Source organism: Lycorma delicatula, chromosome 1 (genome assembly GCF_047948215.1).
Source record: "Lycorma delicatula isolate Av1 chromosome 1, ASM4794821v1, whole genome shotgun sequence".
Classification (NCBI taxonomy): Eukaryota; Metazoa; Arthropoda; class Insecta; order Hemiptera; family Fulgoridae; genus Lycorma; species Lycorma delicatula.
Window position 1 is genome coordinate 273,497,429 of NC_134455.1, and position 16,812 is coordinate 273,514,240.

Sequence of the window (16,812 nt, forward strand, 5' to 3'; positions counted from 1 at the left end):
TCAGATTAATTGCTACCTATAACACTTATAGACAACATACTTCATTATCCAGTGAAATACAAACAAAATCAAAAACACCCATAACAGAAATATATAATGTTAATGAACCAACAATCATACAAAACCATCAATGTTTTCAGGGAAAAGTTTACTGTGTCACAAAATACAGAAGATGATACAGTTAGTAGCAAAACACACATTGACAGAAACATCATTAGGAGTATACAGGGTGTCCTTAAAAGGTGAGGCCAAACTCTAGGAAGTGATTCTACTTAACATACTGAACCAAAAATGTCCAGTGAAGATAGGTTCGAAAATGTGTATTTGTCCACCATTTTATGTTTTTTAAGAAAAAAATTATTTTTCAGTAATGGTTGGATATAATGAATAACATTTTGTACTTCATTTTAAACTAACAGTTTTTAATAGGAAAAAAAATAAAAATAGTAATACTCTTTGTTGACAGATTGGAAAATTGCGATTATTTCAGTTTTTTAATCTTAAATATCTTAGGAATTATTAGAATTTTCAAATTGTGTTGTATTATAAAAATTATGAAGCATTTTTTATGAACAAAACGACATCTTAGTCGTAAAAATCCAACAACAATCAATAGAGTTATTGCAAAAAGTAGGCCTTAACTGATATGGTGGCTATCTTGTTTTTTTTTTATTATTATGACACTTGATAACTAGATCAAATTTTCTGATTAAAATTGCTAAAATTTCAACATTATGTATATTTAACAATAATTATTATACGAGCATGTGAAATTTTTTTGTTTTCTGATGAGAATCACAACAAATGTTTAATGTGACCTCCATACATTCTAATACAACAATCCACATGTTTCGTGACTAAACATGCATGCTCAAAAATTCCTGACTGCTCCCTGATCGTTTGAAAAGAGTGGACAATTCTATCCTCTAGCTGATGAACATTGACAATTGGTGTCTAATAAACAAGAGAGTCTACATGTCCCCACAGATCATAGATCATGTCCCCATAGTCTAATGGGTTCAGATTTTAAGAGCATGTAGGCCAACTAATGGGACCGCCTCGACCAATCCACCATCCTTGAAAATGAACAGTAAATTTTTTTCTGACACCAATTGCAAAGTGGGCAGGCACACCATCATGCATGAACCACATGTTCATTGCACTTTGCAAAGGAATGTCCTCTAGAAGTTCAGGTAGGTTATTTGCTAGGAATTCCAATTATGAGTCACCTGTCAATCTACGTGGCAAAAAGAAAGGCCTGATTAATTTATCCATGTGGATTGCTCCCAAAACATTCAGAGAAAACCTATGTTGATTCCTGCATGAAATACTTCTTAGTGAAAGACGCATCGTCTGTAAAAAGAATGTTAGATACATACTCCGGGTTATAGGCACACTTCCTAATTAACTACTGACTGAATGCAATCCTTGATTGGTTATCACCTTGTAGAAGAGCTTGTACCTATTCTTGGTAAAGCCTTTTTGCCTCCCTCTCACTGCAATTTGCAAGACCGTATGTAAAGTGCATACAGCGAGTTCATTATTTGTATAATTTTGATTCATTTTAAATGACAGTTAACACAATTATGACAATTTTCAATAAAAAAAAAAACAGATTCTCAAAATTCAGAGCACAGATATGACAATTCAATTGATGTAATAGAACGTGAAACTGTTTTGTTTACAAGTGAAAGAAAAATAATGTAAGTAAAAAAAACCAGTTGTTTCAGATGCAGTTATCGCAGAGTATGATTTTATAGCCTTTTTGATTAATAAAATTTGTTTGAATATGTAGTTAACATTTTTTTTTAATTTCATTTCAAAATTTGTTTGAATAAACTATGTATTTGATTTTCACATTCTTTTTATTACTGAGAATTTATCATTTCTAGGCTAGCTCTTACAATAATTATTATTAAATATCCATAATGTTGAATTTTTAGCAATTTTAATTACAAAATTTGATTTAGCTATCAAGTGAGTCACAATAATAAAAAAATAAGATGGCCACCATATCGGTTGAGGCCTACTTTTTGCAATAACTCTATTGTTTGCCTCAGGTTTTTAACAACTAAGGTGTCATTTTGTTCACAAAAAAATGCTTCATAATTTTTATAACACAACCCAGTTTGATAAATCTAATAATTCCTAAGATATTTAAGGATGAAAAATTAAAAAGACTGCCATTTTGAAATTTATCAACAAAGAGTATCATTATTTTTTTCCTATTTAAAAAAGTTAGTTTAAAATAAAGTACAAAATTTTATTGCGTTACCTCCAACCTTTTTTTTTTTCTTCAGAAAAAATATTCTGGATATTTTTCTTCAGTTTGTTAAATAGAATCACTTCCTAGAGGTTGGCCTCATCTTCTAAGGACATCCAATATAAATTAGATTACACCGGTTGCATTGAATAAAAGTGTGAATGAAATATAAACGATAACTTTATTTTTATAGATTTATTGATTAATAATATATATATATATATATATATATATATATATATATATATATATACACACACACACACACAATTCATATCTTTATCATTTCTCTATATAGTCTCTTACATGATCTACACACTTTTGCCAACGATTTGGAAGCTTGAATATTCCTTGTTCATAAAAAGTTAGAGGTCAAGTCATCAACCAATTGCACACTCCCACCCTCCTCAACATCTTCATTGTTTTTGAATTGTTGCCCTCCAAGCAATTCTTTCAAGGGTGCAAACAAAAAATAGACACAGGGAGACAAATTTGGATTGCAGGGTTGAGGATTTCCCAGTGCATTTTTTCAATTTACCCCTTGTCAAAATCACAGTGTGCGGCTTGGCATTGTCCTGGAGAAGAATGACATCTCTGATGGGTATAGGCCATCTTTTGTTTCAATAGGCAGCTTTTGTTGACTGTTGCAGCTGGCAGTAGTGAGCCACATTCACCATTTTTTGATTGTGGAAAAAATCAATGAGTAAAACTCCCCTTCAGTCAAAAAAAATCATTGCAAGAACTTTTCCGGCTGACAGATGGATTTTGGCCATCATTGGGCAGCCCTCATCATTCCTTCGCCACTCCGTACTCGCCAATTTTGACTCTGGAGTGTAATGATGCACCCATGTCTCTCATCACATGTGTCCTCACATGAGGAGACATGGCTCACAGGAGACGCATGTCTCCTCAAAAGATCATCCCCTTCTTGCTGAAATCAGTTAAGAAGTCTCACAGATCTCCAACCTGACCTGTTTTTTTATTTTTGGTCAACAACCTTGGAACCCATCAAGCACTAATTTTTCTAAAGTCAACATGATCATTCCAACCACCGCCTTGTGACGACCCCGGTTGCCACATCCTCCCACTCATTCCTAGCCCTGATGGGCTTTAACGGAAGTCATCTTTTGACCCTCTAACTTTTTACATCTCATAATAATAAGCCAGGTCTCATTGGGATGCCACCAGTGTAAATGTCTCAGTAGACATTTATATCAGTGAATTCTGATAGCCTTCTCATAGGCTTCTTTCCAACATCTTGACTGTCCTACTTCGTTGCTCTCTTAACTAGCTAACTGAGTTCGTGGAAGCACAAACTCCACACCTAGTTCTACATTGTAAATGAGCTATTTGTGAGTAAATGTCTCATATATTTGAGGCAAATTCAGTAAATAACATACCAAAAGAAATGTTGTTTGCAACAATGGAATTCATTCCTAGTTCCCTTGGTGAATTCAACTTTATAGTTCAAACCCTTAGTTTGATTACAACTATGGACTTCCGTCTGGTCTACTAGGGAGAGGAGGACAGACCTCCTACTCCCACTCAGCTCCATCGCAGATCCTCGCATGACATCTACTTTATCAACACCATATGGTGTTGGTATAAAACACCATCATAAAAATGGTACTACACCTCACAGGTGCATGGGAATCCATGCCCGCAACAGTGCAGTCACCATCCCGCCGACAGTGATACTTAATCATTAACTGTCCTCAACAAAACAGTGCTACACCTCTCGGTTGCATGGGTAACCATACCCTCAGCAGTGCAGTCACCGTTCTGCTGACAGTAAATATGCTACAAATCACCATTACAATTTCTTACTAACCATGGCTCGATGCCAACATTCATATCTCTGGCCAATCAACTTTCCAGGTGGTCCCTAGCCACCCTGGGTACTACACTATTTATACCCCCTCAGCTGTTCTGCTCAGTGCTAGAAAATGGAGGAAGCTGGCTTCCACTGTAGTCCATTCTCTGCGGGTTTTCCAGTTGACCTGCAGATCAAGAAAGGAGTTTACTCTCTCAAGCTCCCATACTGTGGTATGTTCAGCCTCATATCGGGGCCAAACATACAGGACATGGTCCACAGTATCGTCGACCCGACAGTCCAGACATAAGCCCGAATCGACCAAACCAAATTTAACGAAACTATCTCTAAAGGCACCATGCCCTGAGAGGAATTGAGTTATGTACCAATTGGGGGACATCCACTTAATAGCTCGCAAACCCCTAACATCAGGAAATATACCATGCGTGTGTCGACCTAGAAGATTCATTCCACCTAACTTGCCAAGAGTCAAAACCTTGGTCTTCAATCTTTTGCAATACCCAGAAGTAAGAAGGCATTCCTTCTTAGAGATTCACCGCTTGCTATGTTCTGTAGCTGAGATCTCAATTGGTTTCATGCCGGCGATCACAGAAACTGCCTCTCACAAGAAAGTTTTGTAGCCCCCGACAACAGCCAACAAAAAAAGATGCTAGGCTCATAAAAAATATCCCTGTAATGCTGAAATTGTAGACGATAAGCCCAGACGGGCGCAGCATACAACATTATGACCTCACAGACACCATTTTAAAGAATATACCTGGTAAGATAATTCAACCCCCAATCAGGATGGATGACTCTACAAACACCAAAGAAGGCATCAGTAGCCTTCCTTGCTACAAATTAGAGAAGCTCTTTGAATTGAAGCCTCTCATCAAGGATTGCACCCAGATACTTCTGAACAGTAGTAGCATACCTAGTTGGAAGCCTGTCCACAACGACTCGTGGGTGACAGGACGCAGCTAGACAACCTTTAAGAAACATAGTGGTTTTCTCTGCACTGAAAATCATCCTATGTTGAAGACTTTACAACGTTAGTACCTTACTTGCCTGAGTCACTCTGAATTCTGCCTCAACACGAGTTTCCCTTGACCAGCAGCAACCCATCATCGGCATTAGCCACAATGCAGCAGCCACTGGGCATCCTCAACCAATTAGAGAGTCGAATTCAATGATCCAAACAAGGGGACCTAGAACATTGCGCAGCGTAAAACCTTTTGACAGTGTTTTTCCTACTTCCAAACAGCCATAACAAAGGACAATGGTTCTATTTCTGAAATAACTCGAGAGTGTCTCAATCTCATTTTGCATCCAACCACTCTGCTGCAGCTGAAACAAGGCAGAGGACCACCACAAGTTATTGAAAGCCTCAAATATGTCCAAAAAGATGTTAACTACATATTTGCACTCACTGGTCAAAGCAAAATTCATTACCTTTAGAATAGCGTTCTCTGTGCCCTTGCCAGGGTGAAAACAATACTGGTCATCAATTAGCAAACAATTAGAAGTCAACCTACTATTAATGCAGAGGTACAAGACCTTCTTGAAAACCTTACCTACAACAGGCAAGAGCATCAGAGGCTGGTAAGAGGAACTTACAGTGAGGTCCTTGTTACCACCTTTGAAGAGAAGTTTCAACTCTCCATGTTTAAACATGCTGGAAAATATCCAGCAAAAAGCATCCTATTAAAAACCCTAGTCAGGGGACCAAGAATTACTGTCAAACAAGGAGTTCCACTGTAATACAATCATATGTGGGGGCTTTATTCCTAGCCAGGTTATAAATCACTTGGCAGACCTCTGCCTCGATAATCTCAGAAGACTGATTCTCAGAGTGAAAACCTAAAACTTCTCTTCAGACACGTCGATAATATGAGGTTTCACCAACCTCAGTATCATCTGGAAGCAGATCATTCACAGAAGATTGAGGACACGATCTTTATCTATTACAACTTCACCCTAGGTTGAGAGAGCTAAGAGAAGAATGTCTTTTTCTTCTTATGCCAGAACTCTATAAACAACACCCCATGGGACCCTATTTTCCTGCTCTTGTACGAAAGAGGGCCATGAATCAAGCTTAGAAGACCTAATGTTATGAAAATACTCAACCCTTTTCTGATGATGGTTCGCAAGCAAGACTGCACGCCGATCAGGATCATCCTCATGTTGTGCGGCTCTCCTGAGCCAGCCCACAGTCCAGTTCATCACAGTGAAGTCCCAAGTCCACCATCCAGCAACTCTCTCCCACCTTGTACCTCTGGAAATTGAATGATCAGCGACTTCAACTACTGCATAAGAAAAATTCTCTGCCAGGTGCTCTAACAGGAGCTCATCCAATCTTCGAGCAAAATCCCAAAGCTTGGTCACAAGAATATTAGAAAACTTTTGGCCAGTCCATCCATCTGTGCAGAAATTGCCCCTCCTGAACAGGGACATTGCCCCTTATAGACATTGCGCAGCCCACCTAACTAATCAAAAACTATTAGCCGATGATCACTAGAGCAATCATCAACTACAGACCAGTTCTGAATCCTACCAGGGATGCCCTTGCCAATGGTAACATCAATGTTGGCACCACAGAAGACCCTCCACCCTTTGACTGCTCTGGCGAAAGTAGATAGCTTGCCGGCAACATTAAAGACATTAAAATTACGCTGCACAATGAAACCTTTGATTAATTCGCCGCTATAATCTGTGATCCTACTGTGCCAAAGAGGGGATTTGGAGTTTGCATCAGCCCCTATCAGAATCAGACAACCAGCTACCAGCCTAATAATTCTATCCTATCTCTCCAAATGCTGTTCAGTGGGATCCCTGTACTGAAAGTACAAACTAATAATTACTAGTTCCAAACCATCCGTAGCAAGCTTGACAGCAATACGATGCATGTCAAAGGCCTACTGTATGAAGATGCTATCCAAAGACTTTCTGCATAGAACGGCAGATTTGCTGTCGCCAACAAAAAAGTTCTTCCAACCTGGGAAATCTGGTAGATCACCCTTGACCACGTACGGTTGTTGTAGAAGAACTACGTCGAGACTGTTTTTCAACTTAATTTTTTTTTGGTGTTAATTTTTTTTATAGAGGTGGATAAACCCCATTTCTGGCCGCCAAAGCAGTGTCGAACTCGCTAACAGGTTCTGCGAAATGTTATTAAGTGCGTATGTGTTCCTCTACATTACCAACTAAACCTCCACCCCTGGGTTTCTGCCCCTCCTGGGAATCGCTTTGCAGCATTACTTCAGAAAAGGGGAAATGCCCACGCACACAATTGGTCACCACAATCAACTGAAACATCCAAACACATATTCACGCAACACAACTCATGTAGCACCAAGGAAGCAACACAAGGAGTAACAAATCACTCGCACATCACAAGGAAAAAACACATCACACAAATAGACTCACAACACAGAACTTACCAGCCCAGTACTTACCAAGTGGTAACCATCTTCCATAATAATGCCATCGAGCACCAGGAACAGAGTGCCATGGTTTCATCGTACCAAGGTGACCCACAGACGCTTAGGAGGTCCCCGAAGTGCTCGGCCATGGGCCTGTCCACTCCAGCACCCTCCAACGTCTTCTTCGATCTTCTGCAGCTCTTAGTTCTTCCATTATGTTCTTATTGAAACTTGCTACTGCCATCCACTGCTGTTCTCCCATTAGGATGATGCACTAGAGTTCCTCCAGTGTGAACATATCCTCACAGTCCAGTACATCCAATATACGCCATCAAGCATCCTCAAATCGCACATAAAAAAAAAGAACATGGTGCGTCGTTTCCTCCTCATATTCACAGACCATACAACGATCCAAGTGGTCCAAGGCAAACCTATGAAGATACGCCCTGTAACCCCTCGTGTCTCGCCAAAAACTGTGTAAGGAAGAAATCAATTTGGCCATGTTTCCTCTCACACCAAGCTCGAATGTTCCCAATCAGATGGCGAGTCCACCGATCCTTCTGGCCTGTCCCACCGCTCCTGCCATATAATTGGCTCCTGCCAGTTCTCTGGTATAAGCCTGAAGTTCCTTTTTCTCCTAGGGTGGCAACCACCTAGTTCCCACCCATTTCATTCTGAGGGCTATCAGTAGATCAACTGGCCTTGCCCCTGCCAATACCTCCACTGCTTTGTGAGATATTGTCTGATAGGTGGATGTTATCTGGTGGCAACACTTCAGATACAGTGAGTCTAACACTCCTTGTATCTGATGTATCTTAATGCACTAGCCCAAATCTCCACACCATATAATACCACGTCACACTCAACAGAAGCCTCCTCCTCTGCTCACTAGGTCCTTTTGTGTTGGGGAGGAGAGCTGAAACCGCACACATTACTCTTTCTGCTTTCTCTCCGGCCTCCAAGATATGGGTCCCAAATCTAAGCAGCATGGCAAACCATATCCCCAAATATCTGATGGCAGGCAATCCTCCTTCCCGCCAATACAATGTTGTTTCGTAGTAGTAATTAAGACTAACTCTGTCTTTTCTGTGCTAGTTTCAATCCTACACCAGCCATACAGGCACTAATGGCTCAATATGAAGTCTGAATTTTGTCGGCAATATCCTTCTTACTGGCTGCACTAACCACTAGTACAACATTATCAGTATATCCAAAAATGGAGACATCCTCACGAAAGGAGATTCACATACGCAGCATTCCATAGGGTTGGTCCAAGGACCGATCCCTGCGAACACCTCAATTGACATTTCTCTCTAAACTGTTATTCTCAGTAGTGTTTATAAGCCTCCTGTCCCTCAGATATGAGAATATCATCCTCATTAAATAACTAGGGACCTGAAGGTTCACCAACTCGGAGGCAATGGCGGTGTGAGAAACACGTTCCTCACATCTAACGCCACCATTGCATACATCTTCCCTTCAGCAATGATAGTTTGGGCCACATCCGTCACCTTGGCCACCGCATCCAATGCAGACTTTCCAGCTCGGAAGCCAAATTGTCTCGCTGAAAAGCCACCAGAGTCCTCAATTATTCAGACCAATCTCTGCTGTATCATTCACTCCATGACCTTTCCCATTGCATTAATCATCACTAGAGGGCGAAAGGAAGATGGGAGAGCCGGATCACAGCCAGGCTTCAGTACTAGGACAAGATGTTGTCCCAAGTTAAGGGAAGAACTCTTCCAAACAGGTGTTATATGTCTCTAGGAAAACATCTACATGTGCCACAATTGCCAGCTTGATCACTAAATTTGGCAAGGCATCTGGGCCTGGGGCCTTATTACACAGTAGGCGTTCCACTGCCTGAACCAGTTTCTCTTTAGTAAACAGTAGAGCACTTTCTACCTCATTTACATTCAAAAATACCCCTTCCCATGGGGGAATAAACCATTAATTATAGCCTGTACCTCCTGACTCCTGGGGCAGCATGAGTTCTTAATTTAAGGACACTTTTAACCAGGATTTTTTAAGGCCTACCCCACAGGTCATTCATTATCTCCTGGATTAATTTTTGCCAAAAAGTCCTTTTAGAGTTCTTCATAAGTTTCTAGAGCTCTCTCTGACACTCCTTTTACCTATTTGTGCAGTACTCTCCGGCAGAGTTGTAGTACACTCTCTGAGCCTCCCATCTAGTCCTCAGACATTGTTTCCACTTTTGCATGATCTCCTTAGTCCACCAATAAACTGATGGGCATCGCCTCCTGATGTACCTTCGAGGGAGGAGATCATCGCAGCCCTCCATCAAACTCTCCACCAAACAGCGGACGGACTTTCTCTTCCGCAACAGTAACTTTGTGAAAGTTAGGTTCCTCTGTAAATGCATGAGGGTCAGTTCTCCTTACGCTCCAAGCATGTATCAGGGGCCGTCCAGGTGCATTCTGTCTATTGTCCTCCATGGTCATACATATCGCCTGGTGGCAACTTCCAGTAAAATCCTCCGATACCCGCCAGTTACCAATCCTCGTCATGAGGGTGGAGGTGGAAAAGGTAATATGAACGGTCAATCCAAAAGTGCCTCTCTGGTAGGTAAAAGTGTTCCCTCATTAATACATACTAAATCCAGAGATGAAGCCATCTTGGTCAACAATCTTCCCCTTGCGTCCATTTTGGCAGAACCCGATGTTGTCGACAACCTCAACTAACTCAGCTTGGACTACATAGGACCCTGAGCATTTACTTGACCGAACCTAACCATCGAGAGAGTTGAAGTAAATCTCAACCAGTCTCATGTAGCATCCATACTCCTTGCTATTAACCAAGTGCCTGTGACTTGCGCAACCTTTTACAGTTGACGCAAGTCGGAGCCTATTTTTTCAACAGACACTCATCATGCTTGTGGCCCTCCTCACCACAATGCGTGCAGACTGACGCATACTTGCAGCATTTGACCTGTGGCTGAAGTGACAACACTTAAAGCATTGCTGAATGTCACGGTATTGCTTGATGCGGCAGGATGCGAAGTCCACAAAGATCCTTCCCTCAGACAGAAACTTCTGGAAGAGACCAGCACCTAACTCGAATACACCGTGATACCATGGGGCATCACACTTTCGTGTCTTGTTGATCAGCCTGCATTCCTGTTTGAGCACAGCCTCGTCCAAGTCTGTATTCTACTCCCTTATACGGATCAGAACTTCCTCATCAGAGAGGCTGCACTCGATGTCATAAATTATGACATGGAGCCTATGCCTGCGTTGGGGTCCTCCTTAACCTTCAATTTCCTAACTGCTGGAGAGTCTTGGGATGACTTGGACAGTCTCCTTGTCTGCAATCACCAGCCCATTGCTGGTCTCTTTTGTATCCCTAATCTTTAGGCCCTTTCAGCTGTTGCAAAGGGCAGCCTGAAAGTCCTTCTTAAGATCAGAACTTGACTTGGTGGATCTCTCTGGCTTATTCACAAAAAGCACTTCCGTTTTCTTGGCCTGGCTGCCTCTTGTTTATCTCAAACTGCCTCAGCATAGCATCTGGGCTGTGTTGGGGTAGGAACTGCTTTCTGAAACACCTTGACCTCCTTGGGCTTGGAGGCCAAGGTCCCGTACCCTTCTGCCATAGCAGAAAGAACCTCTTGAACTTTTGCAAGCCTAGGAAGAATTTCTCACACCAGAACTCGCACTACAGGGGGAGCTCGAAAAACTCTACCAAGTAATCCAGGTCATCCTGGACCACTTTGACTAGTAGGGCAGATCTGCCAGATCTGCCCTTCGCTTTTCTGAATGCCTCTAACATAGGGTTGGGTTCTACTTGGGTGGATGTCCCTACATCCATTGGTGAGCCCTTGTGAGGTTGAGGAGCCTGATGGTAAAGGCCCAGGTTTCTTCTTCTTCCACCTGGACTTCCTTACCTTCTGAAATTCTTCTGCCATGGCCAGAGATATCCTAATCTACCTACTGGAAAAACTAACGCTCACTATATTCCTTCTACTACTTTGTTGGGCAAGCCCACAAATGCTACTTGCAGTGAGCTTCAGGCAGCTGGGGACCTTCTATACTTCCCTATCGCTCTTTGTACGTCTTCACCTTTTCTGGATCGGTTAGTTTAGTACAATCATGGATTACGATCCTCATTCTGAAAAGTACACGAGTAGGACTAGCATATTCCCTTACTTATTACGGGGACTTAGGACCAGAAGTCATTGCCACCCCTCAACCGTGTTGAGGCAGATATGCGTAGAATAAATCACCATAATACCTTCGTAGGATTTAAAAATAATGACAAGTCTATATTCAAATGATGCTAACTGTAGTTGCAGCCTGAATTCAAGAAAAGCTTGATACTAGCAGAAGATGCTCACTTGACCGACTAGCCAACTTACTGAAAGTAGACACTAAACCACAGAACTTTGGTCAATGTATCAAAGGGAGACCAAAGTAGTAGTGGTGGGAAAGTCGATTCTTTTTCAGGAATCAATTCTTTCGATTTGATTCTCAGAAAAAAATTCATAAAAAAGAGTCATTCATCCGATTCAACAATTCTTTTCCTTGCCTCCATTACCAGTACTTTAATTCTAATGTGCATGCTTTCTATCTTTTATTTACCCATGTTTAGCGCTTATCTCTCTTCTTACGTCTGTTCGACTGATCTGATGCATACCTACTAAATATCTTCGATTCTTCTCTTTTCAACTCTTATTCGACTCCTTAGGAAAGATTGCTATGAATCGAATCATAACTGAGAAAGATTTGGTTTCTTACCGCCTATCCAATTCATTGTTGAGAATCGTAAGCAGAATCGGTTTCTCTTGCAAACCAATTCACAATTCTTCCCACCCACTTATGGCGTGATTTTTTCCATAGTGAACCGACAATCACCTTTGATAAGCTCTAAAATGGCACGGATGTTGTCAGCTATGAGACTTGACCTTGGGCATCAATCATGACTTTTGTTTTCTACGCTTTCTCGCCCGCTCTTAAATTGTCTGGCCCACGTATATACTCAGTTCTGGGGCAGTGTAGCTTCCCCAAACTCTATCTTAAAACAAGTTAAAATTTCCGCAGGTTTAACACCTTCATTAATTATAAACTTTATGATTATACATTGTACAACAGGCAACGAAATCTCTTGCTCATTCATGGCTGTACTGACAACAGAATAGAGAGGAGGAGCTAACCAAACTGGTTCCCCTCTCTAACACACCAAACATTAACCCCCCTCCAATCACTTTGCTATCCAGCTTGGAACTTCTTGCTGCTTAGAATAGCAAAATTACCGTTTAAATTTGATTCATCCTTGTATAACATTAGGCAGAATAGATGTACGTTCATCCATACATACAAAGAATATATACAGGCACTAAACACAACAGAACCAATTTTTTTTTTGATTTTTTTTTCTAATAGCTTCATAAAAATAGGATACAAACTTTTAAAGTGTTATTTTGTTTTTTCATGATATTCAAGAATATATACATTTGTTTATTTTAATAAGCTTGCATTAAAATAATAAAATAATTAAAATGAGCTGAATGTTACAAAACATAATCAATTAAAAGAGTTCCAAGAATTCATTTTTTCTTATTGTGAAGATAAGAATTTAATTCTTATGTTGATTTTGTTTAAGGATGCTAATGGAAACAGGAAGGATATTAACATCAAAGGAAAAACTGAAAATGATGACAGTGAAGAGGATAATGATGAGAATGATGAAGATGATTCCAGTTCATCTCTTAGTTCATGTTCTTCTTCCTCTTCTGAAACTGCACGAACTGTAACTAAAGCAGTTGTTTTAACCAGTGGAATGAAAACCAACAACAAACATACTGCTAATATTGCATCAACTAAAGAAAATAAACCTAAGTCAAATTTGGACCTTTTACTTGACTTAGATGATGGTAATTGATTGTTATGTTATTTATTTATAAATTTTACATTATATATATTTTTTCTCTGAACTTGAAAAGGTAATATTATTGTCTTGAAAAGAAGAGTTAGTTTATTTTTTTTTTATTTTTTTTTTTTTTTACACTCTTGCCCAATAACTTCTATCAAGTTGGCAATGGTTTCCTTAATCATTATCAGTGGTTCCTGATCAATTTGCTTGCAGTGGTCAGTTTAGTAATAACCCCTTCAGCAAGCTAATAAAGAAGTTCTGTTTAACAACTTTTCTTACTAAAAAAGAGTGTAGTTATTACACAATGAAATTAATAAATAGTCCAGTATCATTTTTTTTCTCTTAAGTTTTCATCACTTTAATAAAATATTTCTTATTTTAAATTGTATTATGATGACCCGCCAGTAGAAGATTTCAAGCCAAATTAATGTAAATAATAATTGTAGTAAAAAATTAAGGTAATACTTATTGTGGATGTCACCTATGTTTATGCAGAAATTTTCTAAATAAACAATTGATTAAATCTTGTGTATTTTTTAAACTTAATGGCCTAGTATACTGTTTATAGAATCTGTCAACAATTATTTAGATGCCTATTTAAGATGATTTTTTATTAGTACAACAGACAACAAATGACACAAAAGTTTGATCATTTCCTTCACAATAGTAATATATAAACGGCAGTTCACTAAAAAAAAAAAGTGAGCTTAGTAGTAAATATAATTCCAACTAGATATAATAAGCTAGAGCTAAATAAAATAATTAATACACCAGAGAATTCATTCATATGTTATGGCATAAAAAAAATAAATATTTAAACAAACGTCTAGGTGTTAATAATGAAAAGTTAGACAACACACTACTAAATATTGTTTACATTTAAATTAATCCATCAGAAATGTATTATGCAATAGGTTTCCTGAATTAATTGACCTCTAGTTGATTCCTCCGAAGAATATGGAGTATCTATTGAAATAGTTTATTTCAATTAGCATTTACAAGTAATATGTTATTTTAAAGATTATCTTATTTCAAATATATATTCTGCTTAAACTAATTTGGGAAAGGGAAAAATACATAGGGTATATTGTTCTCCAGATGGAAACTGGTAAGTTTACACAAAATTTTCCATGATATTTAGGATTAACTTCACATTATATCAGTGCAGTTTTAGAGTATTACATATTTTTAATTTTAAAAGAAAATTTAAACGACTTATTATTATTTAAATAAGAAAAACTTTAAAAAAAGTAGATTATGATCATAGTAGATATACATATCTATCTATTATTACATACTGTAAGGATTGTTTTAATAAATTATATACTGCAAAATATTTTGAGAAAATAACAATGTAGCGTATATTTAAACATCAGGTAATAATTTTCTCAATGAATTATAGTATAAAAATGATTAGCAATGAAATAGTAAAGAGAACTTCAGTCCAACAATTCTGCAGAATTAAAATTGAGGTTGAAAAAGGTAAATTACATGTGTTCAAAGAAAATTAATCTGATTTTGAATGTAACAAATAATTAATGTAAAATTTGCATATCATTTCATTGTAACTTTCCCTGTGTGGAAGAGCATAAATCGAAACTCGCCATAAAATTAATAGATATCCAAAGATTTGTTGAGAAAGAGAATGAGTTAGGTAATAGTAATTTGGTAGAAAAAAACAAGAAGCATTCAAGATAAAATAAAATAAAAACATTATAAAAGAAGTATAACAAGCTAAAATATCCAAGAAGTAAAGAATTGCAATAGTTTAAAAATCATCAAACCTTAACTCACCATAAAGGAAAGTAATGAAAGATGAAGCAGTATTGTTTATTCCTTGCAGTGTAATGTTTAGTTCAGACAAATAAGTTAGTATGTCGACAGAAAAGGAGAAGTCATTTAACCATTCCTCATTTAACAGTTGAGGAAAGTTGTTAATCTTTTCTTTAATTGACAAGAAACTTTTGATTTCATCAAACAAACTGTTAAATCTCGTCAAAACCTTGCTGACGCTAAGCCATCTTCCCATTGAAAGTCTTCCTATAAGAAAGTTTGTATGGTATTTTGTAAAATTCACTTTCAATATCTTTTAAGAATGTAATAATGCTGATGGTTCAGGGCTCATCCCCAGATAAAATTTACTACGTTTTTTACAACATTAATGACATGATCCAGTTTTAAAACCTTTTTACAAAAACTTTCTTGATGAATGAGGCAGTGCAGAAAAATTATTTCATGTTTATGGCTGCATCTCTTTTATTTTATCATTGATTCTTTTTAATAAGCCACACTTTTTCCTATTAAACTTTGACAGCCGTCTATGATAATGCTTACAACTTTGTCTTACAACTTTGTAAGTTAAATACATTTTAATTAGACATTCCTCAACAACCACAAAAACATCTTCTTTCGTAGTCGTATCTTTCATCGAATGTATGCTAACTAGTTCCTTGCTAATTTTGAATTTCTTGTCTACGCCAAGAATAAATATTCATAATTGGCTTGTTCAGTTACATTGCAGCACTTGTTTAAAGAAAGGGAATAATAGTTAAAATTTGCAATTTTTGTTCTTAGATGATCAAATAAATTTTGTGAAATATTTTCAATTCACTATACTACTGTTTTTCTAGAAAGGCTTACATTTTCAAATATTTGTTTCTTTTCAGGACATCCCAACCCCATAGAGGGAAGACACCACCCACCTTGTGACTTTACCAGTAATCACACCACCCCCTTGTTCCAAGCCCTGAGGGGCTTTACCAGAGGTCGTCTTTAGACACTCAAATAATTACATCTAACAGTCATCAGCCAGGCATCAGTTGGGATGTCACCAATGTAAATGCCTCGGCAGACATTTGCATCAGTAAAATACAAATCAAGCATTCACATAGGCCTCAAACAGACATCTTCACATCCAACATAACATGATTCCGTCAAACTAACTGACCAAAACTGCAGAAACACAAACTCCGTGTTTTGTCCAGATTTGACAGCACTGTTTGTGACTGTGAATGCCTCAGAAAACGAACAAGTTGAAAGGTAAATCAGTACTACACTCATACCAATTTTTCTTTTTTTTCAGTGCCTCCTGTAAATATCTCTACACCTGTAATTACACCATCTCTTGGAGGCTTTTTAACTCCATTAAATGCTACACCAACATTCCAGAGTATAGTTACTTCTACAGTTCAGGTAAGAAAGTAAATATTTAGAAGTGCTTGGATTTAAAATGTAAAATTTGCTAGGTCTTTTGTTACTACCTTAAGCATACCTGCTTTTTTCATATGTTTTATCTTTAATAATGTAATTTATTGTAAATTAAAAATCAAGCAGTTTTATCCTGATTCCTGTGTTTATATATATATTATACTTGCTTACAAACAGCTGCATCTCAGTTACAGTTAGGTCATATCCAGTCCCAAGTTGAT

At 38.2% G+C, this 16,812-nt stretch overlaps 1 protein-coding gene across 2 annotated transcripts in view; it reads left to right on the plus strand.

Moving 5' to 3' along the window:
• The window catches only part of rb (adaptor related protein complex 3 subunit ruby), a 179,014-nt gene that overhangs the window by 118,062 nt on the left and 44,140 nt on the right, over positions 1-16,812 (plus strand). For both annotated transcript variants that reach the window (XR_012758107.1, XM_075377954.1), the window contains exons 16-17: positions 13,115-13,385; positions 16,467-16,576. Coding sequence is in view for 1 of the 2 variants with exons in the window: in XM_075377954.1 (XP_075234069.1) it covers positions 13,115-13,385; positions 16,467-16,576 (381 nt within the window). In the remaining variant the exon portion in view is untranslated. The remainder of the gene's footprint in view (positions 1-13,114; positions 13,386-16,466; positions 16,577-16,812) is intronic.